The 25,215-nt window shown below is 47.3% G+C and overlaps 2 protein-coding genes across 4 annotated transcripts in view; one reads left to right on the plus strand and one right to left on the minus strand.

Annotated features, from left to right (window-relative positions):
* LOC120845320 (BLOC-1-related complex subunit 5) overlaps nucleotides 1-19,098 on the minus strand; it is a 30,706-nt gene extending 11,608 nt beyond the window's left edge. Inside the window, exons 1-4 of one of the 3 annotated variants that reach the window (XM_040217158.3) lie at nucleotides 18,988-19,098; nucleotides 15,660-15,821; nucleotides 13,615-13,793; nucleotides 6,685-6,873 (exon numbers count right to left, since the gene is read on the minus strand). In XM_040217158.3, coding sequence (XP_040073092.2) covers nucleotides 6,685-6,873; nucleotides 13,615-13,793; nucleotides 15,660-15,801 — 510 coding nt within the window. In that variant the 5' untranslated portion in view covers nucleotides 15,802-15,821; nucleotides 18,988-19,098. The remainder of the gene's footprint in view (nucleotides 1-6,684; nucleotides 6,874-13,614; nucleotides 13,794-15,659; nucleotides 15,822-18,987) is intronic. The other 2 variants (XM_040217160.3, XM_042293264.1) reach the window with 2 other exon arrangements.
* Nucleotides 1-25,215, plus strand: part of LOC121837827 (lipase 3-like) — a 213,600-nt gene that overhangs the window by 150,557 nt on the left and 37,828 nt on the right. The window lies entirely within an intron of this gene.

The raw sequence follows: 25,215 nt of genomic DNA on the forward strand, positions 1-25,215 counted from the left end.
TCTCTTAACCAAAACATTGAAAGCAAACCTAACTTGACCGCTGACCTCATTGTGTTGCTACTCAATTTTAGGACCCACAGGATTGCATTGGTGGCAGATATAGAAAAAGCATTCCTGCAGATTGCGATACAGGAGGATGACCGGGACGCGCTGTGCTTCCTGTGGTACCAGACGATGCCGGTAGCAAATAAACCAAAACCGAATGTACAGGTTTGGTGCATGACGAGAGTTCCATTTGGAACAACAGCCAGCCCCTTCTTGCTAGTGACTACACTCAAGCATCATCTGAAGAGCATGAAAGAAGAATACCCAAATACGGCGACGCTGCTGGCGGACTGTCTGTATGTCGACGACCTCCTTACGGGAGCAGAAACCAAAGAGGAAGCACAGAGGCTTCACGTCGACGCAAAATCCATCTTCAGAGCTGCTTCCATGACACTCCCCAAGTGGGCCTAGAATAACCAGACCATGAACGAACGCCTCGTGAGTGACTGTTGCGAAGCCAAGCACCTGAGATATCTTACGGGTGTCCTGAAGGTGTTATGATTGACGTGGAGCTCAAACACGGATCACCTGGCTTTCACCACATCTACAACTACACAACCAGATCCTGGGATGAGTACAAAGAGATTTGTGCTCAAGACAACAGCACGCATGTATGACCCCCTTGGATGGTCGTCACCGTTCACTGTTAGAGCAAAGGCTCTATTCCAAAAACTCTAGCAACGACACGTAGAATAAGACGAAAAGCTTCCACAAGACTTGGATGCAGACTGGGCTTAATGGTGTATTGAGCTGAATGGGCTGCAAAACATTTAGGTGCAACGTTGCTACACGGCTGGGGTGACTGGGATTGTAAAAAAAACCACCCTGCATGTATTTGCTGACGCCAGCCCAAGCGCATACGGAGCAGTAGTCTATTTATGTGTCACAGATGCTAATGACCATCCTGATGAGCAAGTTGCGAATTGCTCCAATCAAGCAGCTGACACTACCGCAGTTAGAGTTGATGGCATGTCTGTTGGCAGCCAGGTTGCAGTGCTACATCATGAGAATCTTAAAACAAACGCCAGATGAGTCACACTTCTGGACTGACTCAACTATCACTCTTTACTGAATTACAGGAGAACCATCTCATTGGAAGCCATTCGTGCAGAACTACAATATTGAGATTCAACACCTGCCCCAAGAAAATCCTGCATCTCATGACAAGAGGGATCGGTGCTAATCAACTGGTTAACAGTTCTCTCTGGTGGGAAAGAACTCCGTGGATCAAAAAGCACGAGAACTGCAGGCCACATTCCCCACTAATAGGTGACTCTCCACAAACAGCGTAGGAGGAAAGAAGAACTACAGTCCTTCAAGCAGCGAGCAACACTGCAATTCCTCCAGTGTTGAACATTGAACATTACAGCGATGCGACCTCTCTTTCAGGTGACAGCATGAATTCTACGATATGTCAACAAGCTAAGGCATCTGAGCAGTAACAGCTGTAAACTAACAGCCACTGGGCTGGATCAGGCCGAAAAGTACTGGTTACGACATCAGCAGGGAAAGGACCTTTACTGTGAAATCATGTACTAAAAAAGGTGAACACAGCCCTTTGGACTCGCCTCTGCGAAACATTTCTCCGTGTCGCCGGGAGGCTTCAACACAGTGACAAGCCATATACTGAACGACGCCCAAGTGTACTGATGAGTAGACATCGCTTGGGAGAACTGCTCGTCCGACAGTCTCACTGCCAAGCAATACACGGAGGAGTGCGAGACACCCTGGTACAACTCAGAGAAAGGTACTCAGTGGTACGAGCACGACAACTGGCAAGAAAGATAATTAAGGAATGCATAACATGCCAACGCTTCAATGCCCGCCCGGCGACAGAAGTGACAGCTCCGCTTCCACGAGACCGAGTGACCCAAGCTCAAGCCTTTGAGGTCACAGGGGTTGATTTTGCAGGGCCACTGCTGGTAAAGGGAGAACACACTTCACAAGACCTATGTGACTTTGTTAACATGCGCTGTCACCAGGGCGATTCATTTAGAGCTCATTCGAGACATGACAACTGACTTATTTTTGATGGCACTCAGGTGCTTCATCTCACGAAGAGGCATTCCTAGGGTCATTTACAGCCATAACGCCTTATCGTTCAAGAAGCTAACAGAGGTCTTGAACAACTTTGGAGCGCTATCCGGGATTCCGAGGTTCTTGATTACTTTTCCAACGCACAAATCGTCTGGAAGTTCAATGAGAACGAAGCTCTCATTGAAAAAAGCAATTGGTACCAGATGTTTGCATTTCAACGAATTGCAAACAACACTGACCGAAATCGAGGTGGTGTTGAACTCGAGACCGCTGATGCATGTTTACAATGATCCCGAAGAACCAGAGCCACCTTGTCACCCCTTTCTCTTTGACGGGCAGACGACTGACGACGCTGCCAAGCATGGGGAAGAGACAAGTCGACGGTGTTTACACCAAACTCAGTAAACTCTAAACTCGCAGACAGCAGATGACAGAAACTTTCTGGCGATGATGGAGTCAGGAATACCTGGCAAAGCTGAGGAACATGCAAGGCCAAAAGGAGTGCCAGGGAAAAACCCTTAAAGAGGGTGAATTGGTTCTTCTTTGTGACAGCCTGCAGCCTCGACAACAATGGAAAATTGCTAGGATACAATACAATACAATATACAAACAATACAAAAGGTATTACCAAACAGAGACGAGAAGTTATGGTCACGTGTGCTCAAAATGCCCATAGGCTTAACTCTGAAAAGACCTATAGTACAGTTATTGATCCCTCTAGAGATCTCATAAAAAAAAAATGACGCTGTCATTTTGGGGAAAATTTGTTGAAAAAGAAAAGAAGGAAGAGCGTGGTGAGAAAGAGAGGAACGAGGATGGCGCAAGGCCAGTGGACAACTGAAAGCAGCAAGCTTATATATTTCTTGTAAATAGCTGTAAGCAAATTAGTTTGCATTAATTAATGATACCATCTTCATTTTGCGCAAAGATACATGCACATCTCACAGCAACTTTTCTCTCAATGTACTAGTTATTGCAGAATAAACAAAAGCAAATATGGGAGTATTAAGCTCCGCAACCTGCACCAAAAACAAGCGATCGCATCATTTTTTGTGGGTTGGAGCTAGCCACATTTTTCATAGCCACACTCGGATTGGCACTGCAAAAAATGTTCTTAGAATTACACGGCACTCACTACTGTTACATGTTGGTATACGTCTGTAGAGATTATAAGAATTCAATGAAATACTATATCATGACCGCCATCAAGTAGTGAAACCAGTGGCGTAGGCAGAGGGGGGTTTGGGGGGTCGAAACGCCTCCCGAAATGCCAGAGCTACCCCCCCCCCCCCCCCCCCCCCTTCCCAATGGGGCCCGCTCGCTCCCCTGCTCACGCAGTCGGTTTTGCTGTTGCACGAGGCACGGAGCAACGGGGAAGCATGAACCATCTCCAACTTACATGCTTTCGGGGAAATTGTTTGTGGGGTAGAAGATGCTCAAATTAATAAAATTTGCAATATTGCTTAAGATGGGATGCGAAACTTGATCTCAGATATACCGTAAAATACCGGGCAAGCGCCCACTCAAAATTTTGAGATAATCATGAAAAAATGGGGGATGGGCGCTTGTCCGGTCATCAGTTCTACATATCAATGTACTGTGCATATTTTCTCAGATTTTACAAATTTGGGTATGGGCGCTTAATGTGGAATGGGCGGATGCACGGTATTTTACGGTATAGACAACGGATATTTTTCAAAACATGAGTGGGGTGAAGGATGGCAATTTCAAGGCCAAGTATAACAAACTATCCTCACTGACATACACCGTTCAATCAAACCAAAGTGAACATAAGAAAACGAATACATGGTGATAATATAAAACAATGCCAGTGATGTAAGGAATAATAAATGAATTGTAAAAAAACAATAGCACTGTAAGCAACGGGCAGCGCTGCGCTCACGCGCACCTTTTGTGATCAAAATTACGTGCTTTAGACTAGAAATTACCGCAAATGATAAGGTAATAGTAACTGGTTATATTAGAAAGCAATTTACAGGTTCTTTTTATCATCTCATTTATGCCAAGTGCCTACACATAAAAATGCAGCCACCTGTGTTTACAGAAAAAAATATCCCAGACGTCCTCCGCTTTAACTTTAATGTCGCGGTGAACATTCAAAAGCACTACTTCGTTTCAGCTTATGGTCCAAACGCAGCTGATGCTACAAACGCGAGCTCCGCGCTTTCAGCGTCCCTGCCAAGCATCGCGCGCTCGTGCAGTCGTGCAGTTCAAGCACTGTTCAGGGCCACATGCTCGCGCCTGTAGCATCTGCAACCGAGCAGTCGCTCATCCGAGGTGGACGCTCTCAGGATGTTTTCAACCGTCGTAGTGAAGAGAACGAGCGCTCAGCTTCCTCTTTTGTTAAGGGCAGAGTCGCTAAGATCTCAAGGAGACGATGGACGTTCTGAAATAGGGCCTCCAGACAGAGACCGACCACCTGCATAGTGCAGACTTGACGGGCGTTTTACGTTTCTCCCTCTTGCATTGGACGCCTAAAATTTCCTTATTTTTGGCGAAGTTTTCCTTGCTTTGCGAAACCTGTCGCTCGCGGATGCGATGACGTCAGTCTTGCTTTCTGCTTTGTGTGTCGAGGTGGCATCCGATGCAATTCTTTATTAGATCAAACTTTTCGTTGCACGGAACATCAAAAACTCCGAAGAACCTTCATATTCTCACTATGCCTTAGCGCAAGTGTATTCAAGTTCGTTTCCATGTTCGGAGTGTGGTTTGCCTGTTTGTGCGTGGCGTGTGATGTCATTTCTCCGAGGGACGGAACGACGAGTTCGGACTGACGACTTGCAATCGCCCCCAAGATATGCCACTGCTGCCTTTGGACCACACTGCAAGATAAAACGGCCTAGCAAAGATAACACTCTCTCCTTTGGCATCTGGTTCTGTAGCACGAATTTGTTAAACCTTTAATAAATATTAGATTTTGGTTTTGTGATTGTTCAGAATTACCTTCACCCTATATATGGGCCCCTAGTGTTTGTGCGTGGTCGGTTGCTCCAATTTTTCAGTTTCGAGATTTTTTTTTTCCTGTTTAATTATTTTTGCGAAAGTATAGCTATCTTTGTGTTTTGTCTGGCCTTCACGCGTTGGTAATGCACTGCTACCTCGAAAAGCGAAGGGAGTTGTATGCTGCGAGGAAGCTTTTAAGGTTAGTGGGCCGCAAGTATGACGACTGTAGAACAGTGAGCCACCACGCCTGTATCCCTGTAAATGAAGCCTGCTCCATTTTGAAAAATGACAATGCAGCGTTTTTTTTCCCGAGCGTCCGCGTCGGCGAGCTCACCCTGCGTCATTGGGGGGGGGGATGCCGTTGAAACCCTCCCGAAATAAAATCCTGGCTACGCCACTGAGTGAAACTGTGCTGAAAGTTACGAAAGCCCTAAGAGAAATGCTGGGGGTGTAGGTACATGCGTTGAGCGTGTGTAACTATGTTAGACACACTCTGTGAGTACATGTGTGTGGCATATGTAACTGTGTACTTGCAGAATGCTATTTGGTGTGGTGAACGCAACACCGGGGACACTTAGGAAAATGTCTATCACTCCTCTGTGACGAAGACAGAAGTTGGTGAATTTCCGGGGCGACTAAAGGCTACGCATTTGCGTCTGACTGTGCTAGAGTGTGTTACGTTCCCTAGCAACTGCTCGCAACCAGAGAACACACTGGCACCATCACTCAGGTAGCACTGCATATAGCTAGACTGAAGATTTCACAATATTTGAAAGATCAAATCTATGCCTTAGCTATGTAAAATGGTCGTCCATAACAATGTCAAAATTATGCAAAATCCATACCATAAAATCCCCTAAGGGTGCCCACCCATTATGAGGAGATAAATGGTGAAAAGCATGAGGTGGACAATTTTTAAAGATGAGATAGCAAAACTTTATCAAAAATTTATGATAAATAAAAACCTCGTGGCACGGAGACTGATCCACAGGTCGCAGCCGCAGAAAATTAGTGTTTCACAACGTGATAAACAAGTGGGAATTCATTACCAACTCCTGTGTCACAGGAAAGGATACCACAGACAGCGGATGCAGCAGATTCATGTTAACCAGCTACAAACTTGCATGCCACGGGAACAGATACCTCGCGTGCAGATCGTGGACGAAAACCCGGGCACTTGCTGCGAATTAGCATGTCATGGGAACTGAGGGTGCACAGAAATCGTGAACAAAAACACAGGAACCCGCTGTAAACTTGCTTGTCACACGTACCAACCGCAGATCACGCGGTTCATCTGATTCCTGTCAGACATCTCGCGATGCCCGATGGGAATTGAGAGGTGGGCGAGGTTTTGAAATTTTTATGTTACAGACATTAAGCTAAAAAAACCGGACGGAGATCTCCCGGGAGAGGGATCGATCAATGCGGAATTTCACAACGGTTAAAAAAAATTTATAAAAAATTAAAACAATACATATGCTAGTCGAAAGTGTTCCAAGGCTTCCCAATAGATGGTGCCAGCGTTCTAAGCTGTTACGAGAAAATGCAAATGTCTGAACCATCCATGATTCTCGCTGAATAAGCGTATATTTAAAAAAAATCGGAGCTTGTTTTACAGGCAATGCAAGCTCGACGCACCTCCCTGATGCGGCTGGCCAGTGCATTCTGCTCAGTGCTGACCACCTCGGAGCACTGTCGCAGGTGGTCCTGGTAGCGGGAGGCCAGCCGGTTGACAGCCCGGTGGTCTAGCTTGTCGGCAACGTCTGCGTCGCAGATGATGGGGCTGTGCAGGCTTCCTCGTAGGATGGGCAGGAACTGGGGGATGGCCTGCGTGTTCAAACTTCCTTTTATGAGGGGATATCTCAACGAAAAAGCTGGAACGAGCAGCGTGAGAAAAAAAAATTATGGTGCCTGCAAGAAACTTCTAGCTGGTGTGTTCACGACGTACGCAAAGGTGGTTCCTCGATTTCTGCGTGATGACATGTACCGTGTTGTTGCCTGCCGCCGATGTTAATAGATCAGTTCAGTTGTGGAACTCCTGCAGAAGGGAGTAACCCCCCTGCCCTCAAGCCCACCGTTTAAAGTGCCACCTAGAGGCCGCATTATAAAAGTGTATCCTTCAAAGGTGCTACGGTGAAGCACAATCTAGATCGGGGGTCTCCAAACTTCTTGGCTACGAAGTTGGATTTGGGACCTTTCAGTCTCGAGGGCCAGGAAAGGAGTAAGCAAAAATGAGGAAGAACCAAATAAGTAAACCTGGATAAGCATTCAAACACAGAAATGAGTGTCAAAGTAGGTATTAAAAAAACCCTAAGGTGGATGACTATTGTTAAGACCGGTTATAACAAAGTCAACGGAAATTGAAAATCACTTCGCTATATCTGATATTCCGTTATAACCGACTTTGGTTAATGAAGTGCAAAAGAGAATGGGAAATCGTGATCGCTTCGCTGCAGCTGCTATTTCGTTATAACCGACTTCGTTGTAACTGGTCTCGACAGTACATATACTTCACTTAAAAATTTAATATTTAGTTAATTTTGACATTATACAACAATTGCGCATGGGAACTTCGGCACATTCGCACAGTGCGAAGGCTAATGGAAATTATAAAACTACCGCTGACACTAGGCACAATGTAAGTGAGAGTGCAAAGGAATTTCAACATAGTTACACAGACATAAATGAAAAATATGGTGAGAGGACCTATGTTACGATGCAGTTTATATAATTCTTTCTATTATCTTTGTTTCCGCATTGGTAGTGTAAAGCGATGCATTTTCTTTACACACACTTCTTTTTTACGCCGGTAGCAGCGTGTCTGATGGAAGTAGGCTGCAGGCCGGGCTTCAGTGGAAGGACTGTGGCCAGCTGCAGGTCAGCGTTCGTAGACCCCTGATCTTGATGCTCTTCAAAACCTACGTAACTATAGTTACCATAGCAGCCATTCCCCTCAAAAGGGGTGGCACGTCAAGCGACGGGAGGCAGACCTCGGAAGCAGAGGGGGTGGGGGTGCTGCTAGTGAAAGCAGCGTCAATGGGCAGTTCCGTAACTGAGCCCAGCTAATAATGTTGCCTGCCACGATTTTGGCAGTGGCACAGCAACAGCGGTGGATGTGGCAGAGACCAGTTCTGCTCTAGGTCGCACTGCAGTCAGAGAAGAACCAAAGAAGACACAAGACAGGGACCTGTCACGACAGCGACCGTTGCGTCTGGTCGCCTTTTTCGCTAGCATTTCTATGATTCACTGCCGAGATAGCGACTTTTGACTTCATGACATGCTGGCTCCTGTTCCACATCTTTGATGCAAATTTGGGGCCACTTTTGATGCACGGGCAGGATGATGCAGGTAGCCCACCGGTCGAAGGTGCGTTCCAGGCACCATGAAAATAATTGCCCGTGAGAAGGATGATCAAGGCCCAGCCATAAACGAACAATGCCGGACAGTTGCAACGTAAATATCTGCATCATAACGTTATCACAGACTTTATTTATTCGAAGACCAGTCAGCCGTTCTTACAGCACTGTGCCGAAACCCGGAAAGGCGATAACAAGAAACGGTGAGACCGGACTGGACATATCAACGAAACAACAGCCAATGTACTGATGACTGACAGGAGTACTAAGATATCTGTATAGAAAAGTTGTTACTGCCTTTTGTTAAATGACGACCAGTCAGTCGTTCTTTCAACACTGAAGGCAAGGAGTTCCAACCTTGCCATTAAATGAGCGCCGCTCCGGCATGAGGCACACTCAAAAGAGCCTTTGACAAGTTGCATTTGCATGCCCAGCTTAACGCAGGGGCCTGACAATCGAAAGAAATATCCGCAACTCAAAATACGACTTTCCACCGCAAAAATACTGGCGGTCGAGTGCCTTTTGCGCATGATTGACCTGCCTCAGTTTCTTTAGAGGTTGCTGAAGCATTGCAAGGCAACGTTTCGCAAATGAAAAAGCATTGACTTTGACAGCTAGTAAGCAATGGAAATGACATTGATTAGTTTAGTCTAAAAAACTGTTCATCTACAACACCGTGCCCATTCACAAGAGGGAATTGAGAATCATCTCCCAACCATGGGGCAGCCTGCTAAAGTGCAGCAGTAAGAGTTTCTAAAGGGAGCAGAGAAGCTTTGTTGGCAAACCTTCCCAACAGAGCGAGCACCGGAATTTTCAGATAAGTCAATGTTGGTCACGTGGTTTCCTCTCCTAAAAAGACTCCATAGTAGTTACTAGATGCAATGGAATGGTGTCAAGATTGACGAAATGTCGAAATAAAGATCGATCAAAAATATTAAGATGCTCATATGCCCTTTATGATTATCTTTACTCAAAGTTTGTAGAACAACAACACTGAATAAAAATGTATGAAGATTGGATATATGTGAAAAGTATGCGAGGAAAAAGGAACTAGACATTCATAACTAAGGACACGTGCTTTGTGGAGAAAGAAAGCACTAGTTACAAGAACAGATTGATGATTGATTATTAGGTGTTTAATGGCGCAAAAAGCAACATAGGCCATGCTGTGCCAAACAAGAACAGAGGTTCTACAATCTTTCTGAGTGATGTTAAAGGGACAATGAAGACGATTGTATCTAATTTTTTTAAATGGTGTTTTTATGCTTCTTGGGAACATAGCATGCTGCCCAATTTTTTGTAGACATTTGTGACGCGTATTTTTGTGTCTACGAAAGAAGTAAAAAAAACGAAACTGAACAATCTCCATTCTTGTTTCTGGGCCTCCGAAAACGGAGGTGACGTAGAGAGTGACGTCAAGTGTGAATAGTTTGTATCGGTAGTATTTAGGAGATCAAGACTCTGGTCACCGCGGTGGGTTATAGCAGCGCGGTGGCGCGGTCGTTTCGTCGAATCGGTCAACATGAACGGCAATGCCGCTCTCGCAAGCGAGTTCGAGCTTCCGTTCAGTGACCCAACACAAACGGAACGGGAGTATGTGTGTGGCGGCCTCTGCTATCACCCGAACAGAGACCGCCCAGCTGGTAACGAGCGGCCCGCATGCCGAAGTACCCATAGTTGCTCGTTGGCCATTTTGCGTCCAACGTAGCAATGAAAAAAACAATTATGCTGCTTTATTTACGGTTTAGTAATCATTTCCGGTCCGATTTATACTTTCCATGGTTATTCAAGCGGAAATTAGAACAGTATTTCTAAAAATCGCGAACCAAAACGTGACCGAGGGCACGTCTCTCGTTTCGACCAGTCGCTGACGCGTCTCTTGTTACATCGCGCTTCTTGACCCCGCATCAGTCACGTGAGCTCCGCTTCTCCTGGCTTCTCCCGCAACTCTCGGGGCATCGCCCCAGTCGATCCCGGTACGATTATTACCTCGACTGTTTAATTGATTCGCGCGGCACACAAGCGCCGGTTTCGGCTGAAATTTGGGCAACGCGGCCCGAGATGTACCTGGAACCCAGTTCAATCGCCAAAAAGATGTCCGAAATTGCCTTCATTGTCCCTTTAAGCACACCGAGACGGGACTGCATTCACTACTCGCCACGTTGTCCACCCGGTCACCATTGCTAAGGTTATTTCTAATCAAAAATGAGACCGCCGAGCTTGTTCAAAGCTTAAACACTAACAGGGGTGGAAGCGGGCTAGAGCCTTTTGTATCAGGGCTGGGAGCAGCAAAAGTCCCACTTTGGAGCAGTTTTGGAGCAGTAAAACGCTCGCTTTAGAGCAGCTCGGGAGCAGCAAAAATAAGTTTTGTAGCCGTCGAAGTAGGTTTTGCAGCAGGTCACGGAGGTCAAACAAATGTCTAAAAGTGATTTGTTGTTTCTAAATGTGAAAATGTAGAAAAAATATATGCATGCACATCCCAAAATAATTTTCAAGCAACATACATACACACATTTCTATTTCTATTGCATTGAAATGTGGAATATTGGCAATTTATGCAAAGGAAAGGCTTTGAGAACCATTCCGGCAGCAGGCAGAGTCATGATAGACTTTATATGGGAGGCCCCGACAATAAAAGCCTAGCTTGAGCCACGCCAGTACAAAACCGTCTACTTAATAGACCAATTGTAAACATGTATCCATAAAACTAAACCACTGCAAGGTGTCAGATAAACTACCTTCGCTGACTACAGTTTTTGTTTAATAAAGAATACACATGTTCAATCACTATTTAAAAAGCCCTATATCAAGTTTAGTAACAAAATACAAGGCTACTGACATTTGACAAAAATTCAGATGCAAAATAAAATGTGTATTTTTTATCTTTAAACTACCACAGTCACTCGTACATATGCAGCTTTAAGCATCGACTAGAAGAGCAACGCAACCTTATGTACTCCATAAAATGCTGTGCATTGCGTGTCTCCATAAAAAAATTAAGGTACCACAACATGTCTCAGAATAAAGCAGTCCTTGCTGACCTGTTTTCATTAAATACAAATGTTCTTAATCCCTGTTCATAAAATACAGTAATCCCTACACCCAAGTTAACATACAAAGCTATATCTATATTACTTTGGATGGAAAAATATATTGTCTTAAAGATATCACAGCCACTAATACATATGCAGCATAAACACTGACTAGAAGAGCCCACAGGCTCCATGTTAAAAAAAAAGGGGTTGTGACTAAGCTGAATCTGTGTAATTTAGGAACAACTGAAGTTCACCTTTTTTTTCACAGTTTGAAGAGCAGAGTCAATTTCTTTTATGCGCTCGAGTACTCTGGGCAGTTTAGAGTTCACATCTCTTAGCAGGAGGTGTCCACTCCCCACCTTGTCCATGTCCTTAACTGCCTCACCCTTGCTTATGAGTTCTTGTGCACTCAGTAGAAGTGCTTTAAGAGAAGACAGTTTGAACGAGACTGAAAATGAGATGTAGCTGATCAGGCGCTGATCCCTGCGGGGCAGGCTGCCTTCTTACGTGACAAAAAGCCCACCAACTTCTCTCTACCCTACCCAACCCCCCCCCCCCCCCCCCCCCCAACCAGATACACCTATACCCGAAACTTATACGAGTAGGGTGGCTATAGCAAGTTAAGGTACGTTCTTGACAGGAATCGGCAGCGCAAGAGTGTTGTACGGCATTTCTGATGTCACCCCCCACTCCTCCACGCTAAAGGAAAGAAACAAAAAAGTGTGTAGCACTGCCAATTAACCAACTCGCTTAAGATCGCGGGTATTTTTTTCGCTAGTGGTCTGACGGCGGGAGACACCGCACGACAGCGTGCACATTCGCGCACACAATGATGGTTTTGGTTTCGTTTTGATAAGAAAAATTGAGCTCGAAAACGGATGTGCCTGTGCTCGCGATTCTTCACGGCTAAGCGTCCAAATTAGGTAGGCTACCAAATAACAGGTAAAGCTAGTAAAGACCACTTACTTCTGCTCATGTTAATGGCCAAGGTAGCCCACCGGTGCCGAGGCACCAACTCCCACGATCACGGCAAATCGGGACCACGGGCAACTGCATGCGCGCTCCAACCGCGCCAACCAACTATGCCCGAAACCAAACCGATGTGTTTGTATATCAAGCTCTTTGTAGTAAAAGACGACATCGCACTCTCGATGAACTAAAATCGGCGCCTCGCCCTGAGGTTAGACATGGTTCGGAGCCCCAGTCGATTTGGTACGAGTCACCCGCAGTGACACCTAAGCAAAAGTACACACCACATGGAGGCACGTGTCCAATCGTTTTTCGCTAAATTTAGAGAAAACACTAAAAAAAAAAAAAAAAAAAAGTTGAAATTGGCGTTTTGGAGCAGGCTGGCGCAGGGAAGTGAATTGGCGCAGGGTGGCGCAATTGGCGCAGCGCTTCCACCCCTGCACTAATGAATGTATTTTTATAAAGCCTAATAATAATGTAAAAAAGTTTTCATATCATACATTGCCCAGTAGGCAAATAGAAACGTTTTTCTTCAAACATTCATGCCAATGTCAATGGAAATAAAGCCTCGGTAGCAATCGCTGCTAGCTGTCGAGAGGCGGTACTTAAGTTAACATTATTCTGCTCTCTTTGGAAGCATTTAGAGTGGCTCTAGTCTCCTGCTGCAATAGACGCTTTTCAAAGCCCCATTGAGCAACATTGGCAGTTGCCATTTCTTGGGCTAGGTGGCGCAAGCTACCACACATTACAAAGGGTGTAGCCATTAACATTCATCCATCCATCCATTGGGCACAAAGCGGGTGATTGGATCCAAGTCCCTGCCGAACGCTGAAGCACCCTTCATTTTCGATACAAGTTTAGCAGAGTTCACGGCAAATGCTGACACAACCCTCATGTCCAGTACATATTTAGAGCATGTGCCCAAACAACGGCAGACTCGGAAAATTGATGCAGCAGCTACTAGTTGGAGTACGCTTTTGAAAAGAGTACATATTTAGAGCATGTGCCCAAACAACGGCAGACTCGGAAAATTGATGCAGCAGCTACTAGTTGGAGTACGCTTTTGAAAAGAGTACATATTTAGAGCATGTGCCCAAACAACGGCAGACTCGGAAAATTGATGCAGCAGCTACTAGTTGGAGTACGCTTTTGAAAAGGGTAATTTGCCACAAATACATGCATGTGAAAGAGATTTGAAGGCATCTAACCTGCAACTTGAGGAGGTCTTCATCCGTGTCCACTGTCTGAATGTCAAGGCTGCCTTCCTTGACCACCACGATGTCGTGACCTGAGGTTCCGGCATACGAGTGAGGGCGGGGCTTGGGCGAAGGGCGGGGCGAGTTGCGCAGCAAGTGGGCGGGGCTCTTGCTCGACAGCTTGGGGGACTCTGGCACCGCCCCCTCCCGCCAGCGCGAGAACAGAGGGAGACGAGGGAAAGAAAGAAAGAGGGGAAAGAGAAGCGTGGGCGGGCAATGTTAGAGAAAAGACGTTAGTGGGGGCGGGGTCATAAGCCGGAGTGAGGCAGAGCTGGAAGGTGTAGGTTACGTGCGATTGCAAGAACTGCGTTCCGCTCTGTGGGCTGCGTGCAATGTGAACTGTTAACCTTTCTATGATAACTGATAAGGATGAGAACGGCAGAGTGCCTCCTTCGAATGCCTTGAGCGCGCAATCGCTGCCTTCCGGTACGCTTTGGCCGAGCATGCACACTCGAGGCTCACTAGACGTTGAAACATTATTAAAGGTTGGAAGCTTGTGTTGGAGATGGAACAGCTGAAGAACCTCCCCATCATTCTAATCCTGCGGGTGACTATAATCTCCAATTCTCCATATCACTTTACAATGAACTACAGTGGATGCTACAAGCCATTCCAGCCGATCCAGCACTGTGTGTGTGTCACGTGACTACAACTATGCGTCCTACGCACCGCCGCATTTATTCCGAAGGTCACGTGACAGTTGTGCGGCATAAGATTGGCTCAGATGGCTCGTAAAGTCCTCCGTTGTTCATCATAAAGTGATACGTAGTATAAACGTGGCTCGTTTTCCCCGTGGACATACTACCACAAACAACACAAACGCAAATGGCACAGATTGCGGAGCGTTTCACTGCAAGAGCAATCCAACAAAAGCTCCGCACACTTTAGTTTGTGCGCAGGACAGATGAAGCAGACCCCGCATCGCTGCTCACGCTCACACTGCCGGCTATTAGAGGTCTATGGGAGTCTCTTTCCCACAAAGTGCCAGTCGTTCCTAATCCCACTAAATTTTTAAAAACTTAGAAGATAAGCAGAAGGGAAGGGAAGGGACAGGGAAGGGGTTAAATCGTGCCGACGGAAACTTAGAGGAACGCACCCTCACGAGATAGGAATAAAGCCCCATACAGACGTTGGACCTGAACTAAGAACGAAGCATACTTAGCAGAGTTGACCAGAGAGCACCTAAATGTGCCGTCGAAGGCTTTGCACCTTCTCTCCGAGAACAACCACATGCCACTTTACCGAGGTTGTGGTGCCAGGAACATGTCTGTCGACTGATCTGTGATGCGTCTTCACTTTTATCCCCTTAATTTCTGGCTGGTGATGTTAAAAATGTGCAATGCCACCCCGTGTCGCAGTCCTGGCTGTGGTGCAGCAGTGGCGGCAGACACAAGTTGCACAACAGACCTTAGCTCGCAGCAGCTTGCTCTTCAGCCGGCCGGCCAGAAAGAAACTACCGTGGGCACAGGTCAAGACACCACAATGACAACAGCAACGCTTGCGTCTGCTAGAGTTCTTCAGATGCACTTCTGTAACCAACCGCCAGGATTGCGGCAACTCGTAGCACCACACTCCAGCTCCTGCGATAAAGCTTGTAGCCTCTTCGGGCACGTTCGATGCATGGGCAGTATAGGGCGCTACAGTCACTGATAAAGGGAGAACGTCAGGGAGGAAATCAAGTTGCCCCGCCTCCAGTGCAAGCTTCCTCCCTTTGACAGCACTTCAAAGTTTGATGAGCCTCGAGCGTACACGCGCAACCAAAGCACAGTGGAAGGCAATGAGCGCATGCTGGAGCCTGGGCGTTCGAAAGAGATGCCGTACCGTCCTCATTTTGTCGGTGACCAGAGACACGCTGGCTGCAGAAGAGTTCCAGACACCGTATTGAGGCCGTCGAGCATAGTTTACTTTCCCTTGCCGGATAGTTGGGATGTCACGCATTCAGTTCTTCCGTACAAATCTAGATATATAGACATAAAAAATGTTGCCAAAAAACATACCACCGATGGGATTGTTCACCGTCGACGATATGTAAGGCACGTCCGAATCGGAGCTGATGGAGGGACGTGGCGAAGAGCCTTTCTTGTGCACTTTGCCCAACTTGTGGGCTACTCCGGCGTGGCTGCTCTGCTCCAAGCCCATGATGCCGGACTGCCAATGGCCTGACCAAAAGACAAAATACAGTGTGAAATGTTGCTGCTCACACTGTCAATCATTAGTGTAAACCAGAAAGCGTCGGGCTGGCTGTCATTGTCATGGTTTCCGAGGCCACGGAACTGCCCGTGGACAGTTCCGTGAGCGGTTATCGGCTCGTACAAATTTCTTTGGCGTCAGAGGAAACATGGCTAGACATTCACGGGACATCTTGAATACCAATACAAGTTTTATGAAACCATGATGGCTTTTTTATTGTTGATTAGTTCATGCTAAATGCTTAGATGGTGAAGCCAGTACTGTGTCCAGAAAGTTTTTTAAGGGGGAGAAGCAGGGGGCTGAGGTGGTTGCGATGTCCATGAATTGGGGTGTGGAGGGGAAGAGGGGGTCAAAATGCATGTGTATATTATAGACCTTTGTCCGGAAGTGCTCTTTTAGCCTCGACCGCAAGGAGCAAAAGCGAACAATAATCTCGAACCCAGACGCTCACGGGGAGGGGGGGCTGCGTCGGCCTGCGCCGCCGCTTCCCGTTGAGGGCTTCTTCGCTGGTGTGCCGACTGCCGTTTCGCCGGCATCGGTTCTGTTTACAGCGGTATGTGAGTATAGTGCCCGTAATGTGAGAGCCGTGTGTCCATACGCCACTTTGCCGCTGTTGGTTTCCATCTAGCCGAGCCAGAAAACATCTCGCGACGAGTTGACCGCGCCGAGAGTGACGAAGAAGAAGCAAACATGGCGACGGTTTGTGCGATTGCTTTGGTGGCTCCGGTGTTGAGTGTCTTCAATGTCCTCGTGAGAAGGTTCCCCTGCCCTTCGAAGTTATTGCAAGCACCACGAAATACGTGGAATCATTGTCTCAACTACAAATAAGCAGGCCTTCACGAGCAACAACGGTGCCTATAGCAGGGGCTCGGCACAGTTGTGTCAGGCTCACGCAGCCAGTGGCACAGTTGTGTTGGTTGTGTCGTCAGATGTTCAACAACGCTGAGGTATTTTCATTTATCATTTGGAATGGCTGTAACAGTGGGAAATTAATCTATTTCGCGGATTGTTAACGCCGAGGCGAGTGCCCTCCGTTGCAGTGCCGTCGTCGCGCAAAGTGCAGAGAAAACCGGGGTGGCGATGGCGGCGGTGCTCTTTGATCTTGCGCCGTCGGGTTCATGAAGTCCGGAGTAAGCGTACGTACGTGCGTCTGCTGGATCGGTGTTTTGGATTTCCTTAAAACTCTTTCTCACGCGCATTGTCCTTCTGAAGCTTAGTAGCTCATTACACCTCATCGTCGACTGCGCTCATTTGACTACGACGGACGAGCCTGCGTGATGTGAATTTCACTGCCCAAGATCCTTGATGTGCTGTAACGAGGGCTAATAAAATATCACCGCGAACTTCTGAACAAACGAGTCGAAGTTTCGTCTGCTATCATAACTGATCGCCTGTCGCAATATTAATCAGTAGCGTTCCTAGACTCCGCCCCCCACAGGTACCCTGTTTCGTTGCCCGATAGTAAGTGTCTCGTGCTACCTCGTAGAATTCCAGCTCCCACTTCAAGTAAGTACCATCCTTTAGAACTGGCAATTAATAGTTTCGAACCCAGACGCTCACAGTGTGTGTTTGTGTGTGTGTGTGTGTGTGTGTGTGTGTGTGTGTGTGTGTGTGTGTGGGGGGGGGGGGGGGGGGGGGGGGGGGGGGGACGCGTGCTAACATACTCGGAGCCCTCGTTTACGCCGCTTCGCAGCGGCAGACAAGGCGCCACATTACAAAAGAAAGCTAATCCGAGCTGCCTATGTAACTAGACCCATTCGCTAGCCATTCGATGAAACGTTGTGGTCTCGTTTTCATTCGCTAAAACGGCGTTCGATCAAGTGAACGCCTCCCACTCATTTCTGCTCGGCGGAGCCGCGCTGCCGCAGAAAGGCAAACAGATCGCGAAAATCGGTCTCAAACGTGCCACGAATGTAATGTCGTATACAAGAAGCCAACAATCAAGCATTTGAAAGCTACAAGAAAGCGGGTAGCGAAATATTTACTACGCAATGAACCCGGACTGAAACGCGGATGTCGAGGGTCAGCAGACACCGAGAACATTTAAGACAAGAAAGTTTTTCTCTTGTTTTCTTGATCGAGATGGGTTCTCGAATTTTCACGACATCTTATCTGTTGAAGAACGGGTCGCGGAGGCTTCTGGTGAAGACATAGTTCACGATGTGCCGGTGCATTCGGACAGCCTGCCGCATCTAGCTCCCCAAAGCAACGCCGCCAACGCAGCCCCCCCTCCTGCCTGCCAGTTCTCTCCGCGTGGTGGCGCGAGCGTAGATAAAAAGGGCGGCGCCCTGGAATTGACGCGGACACTGGTCTATAGGGTCGGATGGATTTCGGGAGGGGGGCGGGGGCAAGGTGGGGGGGGGGGGGGGGGGGGGGCGGCTGAAGCCTCACAAGTTTTTCCCCTGGCTATGCCGCTGGATGAAACATATCTTAGATACTGTTTGTCCATTTTGTTGTCCCTCCAGAACAAAACTGTGTCCCCTAAAGAATTGTCTGGTCCCACTAGGCGAGAAAACAAACACTGCTGAGATATTTGAAAAATACACCTTTTTCAGCAAGATATTTTAAATGTTAGTCTCACCTACGTTGTGCGCTAACGGTACCACGAAATGTAGCACTGCCCCTCGTATGACAACAAAAAAAGGATTTTGTCGCGCTAATTTTACTGGCATTACTCAACACACTCCGGTCATTCATATTTATAGTTCAAACAAGATTGGTCAATATTCAAAACCAAACGTGTCGATTACGAGAAAAAAAAAGAAAAAGTTAATGAACAAGAAGTTTGGACCAATGTCATCTTGACACACCGAACTAAACTACGGTAGTACTTTTGCCCACCTCGATGTTTTGTTCTTGGACGTCATGATACATTGAATAAGTGTGACGACAATCCCTTATTGAAAGAAAAGTTCCCGAAAACAACTTTAAGACGCTTCATAATGCCGTGTTTCAAGTCAAAACAGTCAAACCATCGAACACACTTCTTGCTTGGCGCTTTCAATGCAAAGCATTCATTAGTCACTGTCCGTTAAACTTGTAATACGTGTATAATATAATCGAGCACTTATAGGCTTGTTAGTTCCGCTAGGTGATAGAAATAAAGCCTCGAATTACAACGAAATATGATCTTACGAGACGGGTTCCGAAATGCCGCTTCAAACCATGGGTGCCGCCATCATAGCTTGATAAGTGAATAGAGGGAAGAAAGAAGCTTGACTTACTAGACATACGTACGTTCAAAACTTTTGGGCACAATCAACGTATTTGAGCGGTATGTAGCGTCCTCGTGTGGTGACAATTTCTACTATTGCATTTTTTTTGTTTTGTTTTTATTTACTGCAACAATGCCAAAAACGTTTTTTTTTTTTTTTTTTTTGGGGGGGGGGGGGGGAGAAAGGGGGAGGGGTTGAAGTGGCTGAGACGTCAATGACTTGGGATGCGGGGGGGCGGGTTGGGGGGGGGGGGGGGGGGAGGGTGTTAATATGAAGTTCCTTTCTGCCTTCATTTTATTGTTTTGCAAACTTTTTTTTTTCTCAGACATTACAGTATGAGTTTTGTTTTCTATCCTGACAGGGTTCCTTTTTCCTTTCACTACGTCATGTGATTAGCGCCGGGCGCCTGGCTTGAGGTGAAGAGCGCTTGCCGCGTGCGAAGGCACAGAGAGACAGCACTTCGGCGTGCGAGGAAGATTTTATCACGCCTCTCGAGACCAGATTTGCTTTCGACGAATTGTGCCTTTCTCCTGCTGTGCTACGCTTTCGTGATAATTTCCACGTGTTCTCAACGGCATGTTTAACCGTTTTCACAAGGGTTTAATCACTTCTTCGGCAAATGACGACGAACGAGTAGAAAACGTGTCTTCAGCATGCTACTGCCAGCCTCTGCGACGCTCCAAAAATGCTATTTCGCTGCATGCAAGATGGCCGTGCGGTGGCCGCTTGGCCATCTTGCATGTCGTCATTGCAGCGATTGGACACGGTCCACTACCCGAATGCTTGTCCTGCTATCGATTATCACGAGCCCAAATCGAGTGTCAAAGCAATGCTCGGGACCAATCTATAAGCCGCATTCAAATATCGTCACTGGGTGGTACTGCGATCACCCAGTTACGTCATCAAGTTTCGCGAAGGAGAGATTGAATGAAAACGCTCGCTTTTGTCCTTGAAATTATACCGCAACAAATGAGTATCTTGGCCAGTGGCGTTGCGTGCGAGTATCCTTGAGTCTCAAGGCCCGTTCACACTCTTGCAACCGAGTACGACCGAGAGAGACCAAACCGGTTTTTAAGCCTCTTGCGATCTCTTAGGACCAGCTCCGCTCAGCGCATCCGGTCTCAAGAAGTCTTTCTCGGTCGTACTCGGTTGCAAGAGTGTGAACGCGCCTTCACAAGTGCCAGTAAGGTCGTGTAAAGTGAAAAATATTTCAATTGAATATCGTTGCACCGCCCGTTTAGATATAGGACTCAAGTATAACTTTAATATTTGTTTATTTGGCAGTGCCTGTTTTGACATTTTACACCAGAGACAACCAATAAAAAAAAAAAAGAAAGACCTTTACAAATCTCTGTAATGCGAAATTAGAGCGCAGCTCTTGAGGAGGAGAAAGGGATGGTATGGTGGCGAGGGCATGCCCCTCCTCCTCCTCCGTACCCTCTCCTCCTGTAAAATAATTGTAACTGAACAGGGACTGACATAAGACTCTTGTCCGCTTACAAAGAAGAAGAAGATGAGGGGAGGGGCTGGCGCGAGGGGAGCCATTTAGGTCAGTAAAACGAAGGTTCCCAACGAAGTCGGTTGTCCTAGGGTGCCTTCATGTGCGCTTTGCTTAGGGTGGTGGCATCTCGCCATTTTGTCACACACTTTTATTTTTATTTTTTGTTCAGAAGCGCGTGAAAGAGCGTGTCCCTGCACGCGCTTGTGGCGCTGACTGTGCTATGGCGACATTTTGTTTTCGTCGATTTCTTTGTATTTTTCCCGTGAGCGCGTGCTGTCGGCATCTGGTACTACAAAGGGTGGCATCACCCTAAACAGAAGGACATTGAGGCACCCTAGGTTGTCCTGTCTTTCACGAATCGACCTCAAAAGGTCACCGACAAAGTCATCAGTCGACGAAATAGAGAGCTTATATGTGCAACAATTAATGGTGCAAGAAACCCGGGACCTTTGGAAGTGAGGAATCAACATCAGGATGGATCGGCTGAAGACGAAGCGGAGGGTTCGACGGAGCCAGAACACGAAGATAATTACCGATATCACGACTGCGCTCCAGTCAACAACCCTTGACATCAACTCCCTGAAGAACCTACGAGACAGGCTGATCGCCAGCAACGAGGAACTCCGCAAGGTCAACGAAGAGATTGAGCCACTGATCACCGATGCCGACCTCGAAGCGGACTATGTTGCTGTGGCAGACTACGAAGATCAAGTAGCAAGAGCCCTCAGTGAGGTACGCAACAAAATCGAGCGTCAACCGGCAGCACCAGCCATTTACCAGGTGGGAGACGACAGTGACAGAGTCATACCACAGGCCACGGGCGTGAAACTCCCTAAACTACAACTACTGCAGTATCAAGGTGAGCTTACCCTCTGGCAGCCCTTCTGGGAGCAATTCCAAAGTGCCGTTCACCGTAACACCAGACTCACGGAGGGAGACAAATTCCAATATCTACGCTCCCTGCTGAGTGGGCCAGCTGCCAGTGCTATCTCCGGGCTACAAGCAACGGCAGAGTGCTACAAGGACGCCATAGAAATACTATCCGAACGCTTCGGGAACAAGCAACGCATTCAGCGTGAGTACCTCGAAAGACTGCGATCGAAGCCTACCAACGGTGAAGTCAGATCGAGATGTACGAGGACTAAGGAATAATTACGACCACGTCCAGACCAACATTCGTGGCTTGCGTGCCCTAGGCGTTTCGAGTGCAACGTATTCTACTATGGTGGTGGACGTACTCCTGTCCAACCTCCCAAACGATATACTGGTGGAGTACCATCGACTCAAAAGATACGGGATAGGGCTTGGAGTTCCAATCAACGGGAGAGAAAGAGCCGGAACGACTGACGATAGACAACCGTTAGACGACGTCTCGCCTTCGCCAACAGATTCAGGTGAGGAGTTGGATAAACTCTTGCGTTTTATGCGCGTGGAGATATAGAGCAGAGAACAGTCATCGCCACTCGAGCGAAGGCCGACAACCGTGCCAACAGTGGCTCAAAATCAGAGGCAAGGCGCCAATCCACCATCAACGTTGGTGTTGCACACTAGCGAAACAGACAACACCTGCTTCTTTTGCAACTATCGAACTCACCGTACCGGTGATTGTCCATCGGATATCACACTAGATGAGAAAAAGAAAATGCTAGCGCAAGACATGAGATGCTTTCGTTGCACGAAGCGAGGTCACCGATCAAGGGATTGCCGTAGTCAACAGAGATGTACCGGATGCAGGGGAACACATGTCACCTCAATGTGTAACTCGGCGTGGGAAGCTTTGTCAACCGTTCAGGAGACTGCCGACGTTCTTACCGCCGGTAGTACCCCGACAGTACAGACTCCGAGCTTCCTATTACAAACCTTCCGAAGCTGGGTTGGAACCGGCCTGAACCAAGCTTACATCCGCGGCATTATCGACGGAGGGAGCCAAAAGACTTTCATCAGGGAAGACTTGGCTAGGAAGCTTAATTTGAAGGTTGTCGGGGAACGTATCATGCAACTTAACACCTTTGCTTGCAGTGACTCAAACAGGTGTAGGCAGAAGTTCACCGTAGTTAGAATCCATATTAGGGGCCAATATAAGACAGCGGATCATGTCTTAGAAGCAGTCGTCGTGCCTTTCATCTGCCAAAACATCATAGAAACTCCAGTAGAGCACACATTTCTCAAGACTATCCCAGGAGACATCGCCGACAAGTTGATGTTTCCATCGACTCAAGTGAAAGCGGGCATAAGCCTTTTAATTGGAGCGGACCAGATGTGGAAATTGTTGACGGCGAGACACGCCGCTCATCTTGCAACACCGGGCTAGTAGCCATCGCAACGACTTTGGGATAGACCTTTCAGGGTCCAACGAGCACAGTGAGTGTCTTATCAGATAATACCACAAATTTGATGGTGTGCGTGTTGAACGTGGGAGGGGCTGACGAAGAAGATGATGCAGCGTTAAAACATTTCTGGGAACTGGAGACCATTGGAATCGTGGATGAACCTATGGATAAGAAACAACAGGAAGAAAAGGTGTTTGAGCAATTCAAGGAAAACATCCGACAAAAGAACGGTCGGTATGAGGTCGCGTTGCCGTGGAAGGAGACAAAAACGACCCTTGGAGATAATTACATGATTGCCAAAACCAGGCTCCGAAGTCTTGTACGCCGTCTCTCACAAGATGGCTCTATCGCCCAGTATGACAAAGCAATACGTAGTTACTTTAAAGATGGACACGCCGAAGAGATAGAATTAAATGCATCAACCTACAGGCACGTTTATTACATGCCTCACCGAGCAGTAATTCGAGTTAACTCGGAGTCAACTAGACTTAGAGTAGTATTCGACGCATCTTCCCATGCAGCAAACACCGGATCTCTCAATGATCACCTTGAAAAGGGTCCAACAATCAACACGCGGCTTTTGCCCGTTCTACTCAGATTTCGAATGCAGAAGGTGGCCATCACAGCAGATATACAAAAGGCGTTTTTACAAATAGTCATCTCGGAGCGTGACAGGGACGCTCTCCGGTTTCTTTGGTTTGAAAATACACCCAAGCCCAACGAGTTACTACCAAACACGAAGGAGTGGCGCATGACGAGGGTTCCTTTCGGAACAACTTCCAGTCCCTTCCTACTCGGGGCTACGATACAGCACCACTTGCAAAACGGGTGGACCCAACAACGACATCGCAACTATTTTACTCCGATCCTTTTACGTGGACGACCTGCTAACTGGAGCAGCGAACATCAAGGAGGCACAGCGACTCGCTGACGGAGCACTGACTTTACTCAGGGAAGCAGGCATGGAACTGCAAAAGTGGAACACCAATTCTTCTCAACTCCAGAAACTCTTTGATTAAAGAGCGGATAACGTCGATCATTCATCCGAAAATAAGCCATTTAAGTCCCCCGAGGTCACCAAGATATTGGGATTGGTGTGGGATAAAAAAACGCGGATCATTTCAAGTTCTCTGCTGATCATCTCTTGGAGATACTTTCTACAAATCTGAACACAAAGCGCTCCGTACTCAAGGCCTCGGCTAGGATCTTCGATCCCCTCGGTTTCCTGTCGCCGTATGCCATAAGAGTGAAAATTTGATTTTAACGTATATGGCAATGCGGACTTGGATGGGATGAGGTTCTGACAGAGGCTCTTTTGCAAGAGTGGAAATCCTGGTGCGCCGATTTAACGGAATTACCACAAATCACGACGCCGAGATATCTGCTGGGTGTCGAAGGTGAAAGCGAGCTGGAGATTCACATCTTCACCGACGCTAGCCCTCTGGCGTATGGTACCTGCGCATATCTCCGTGCAGTGAACAGGAAAGGAGAAGTCAGCGTGAATCTAATATTTTCCCAGGCTAGAGTTGCTCCACTGAAGACACTAACCCTTCCACGATTAGAACTGATGGGAGCGCTATTGGGAGCACGCATTGCTACATATCTTCGTAGCTCATTGTTGGGCCACAACGTTACAATATGGTACTGGACAGATTCTACTATAACACTTGGCTGGATTAAGGGATTGGCAACCGAGTGGCAACCCTTTGTGTGCAATAGGGTGGCAGAAATACAAGCACTCAGTGATCCGTCCAGTTGGCACCACTGCCCAGGTTACGAGAACCCAGCCGACGCTCTCACTAGAGGAAAGACTGTAGTACAGCTAGAGACTCAACAGGTATGGTGGTCAGGGCCGGAATGGCTTGCCCTCGAACAGCGAAACTGGCCAGTTAGTACACCCGTAGAGAACCTTGAAGACATTGATGGGGAGAAACAGCAGCGAACCGAAACGCTACTGACTGTTGTACATGAACAAGCTGCGCTTTTGGCGATAGAAAATTTCAGCAGCTACACCAAGATGTTGCGGGTAACTGCTTGGGTTAAAAGATTTGTGCACAATTGCCGCCAAAATAATGGGTCAGCTGAACTACCATTGACTACACAAGAGATTACGGATGCGGAACTTTTCTGGATTAAACACACTCAAAAGGAATGCTTAATACAAACTGGGAGGATTGCTACAATATCTAAAATAAGTGATCTACAGCCGTTTCTTGATGAAACCGGAATCATGCGCATACAAGGCAGACTTCATCAAGCTACCTTCACGAAAGACGTAAGACACCCTATCCTTTTATCGGGAGACCACCCGTACACT

Source organism: Ixodes scapularis, unplaced genomic scaffold, assembly GCF_016920785.2.
Source record: "Ixodes scapularis isolate PalLabHiFi unplaced genomic scaffold, ASM1692078v2 PGA_scaffold4__175_contigs__length_147842914, whole genome shotgun sequence".
Classification (NCBI taxonomy): Eukaryota; Metazoa; Arthropoda; class Arachnida; order Ixodida; family Ixodidae; genus Ixodes; species Ixodes scapularis.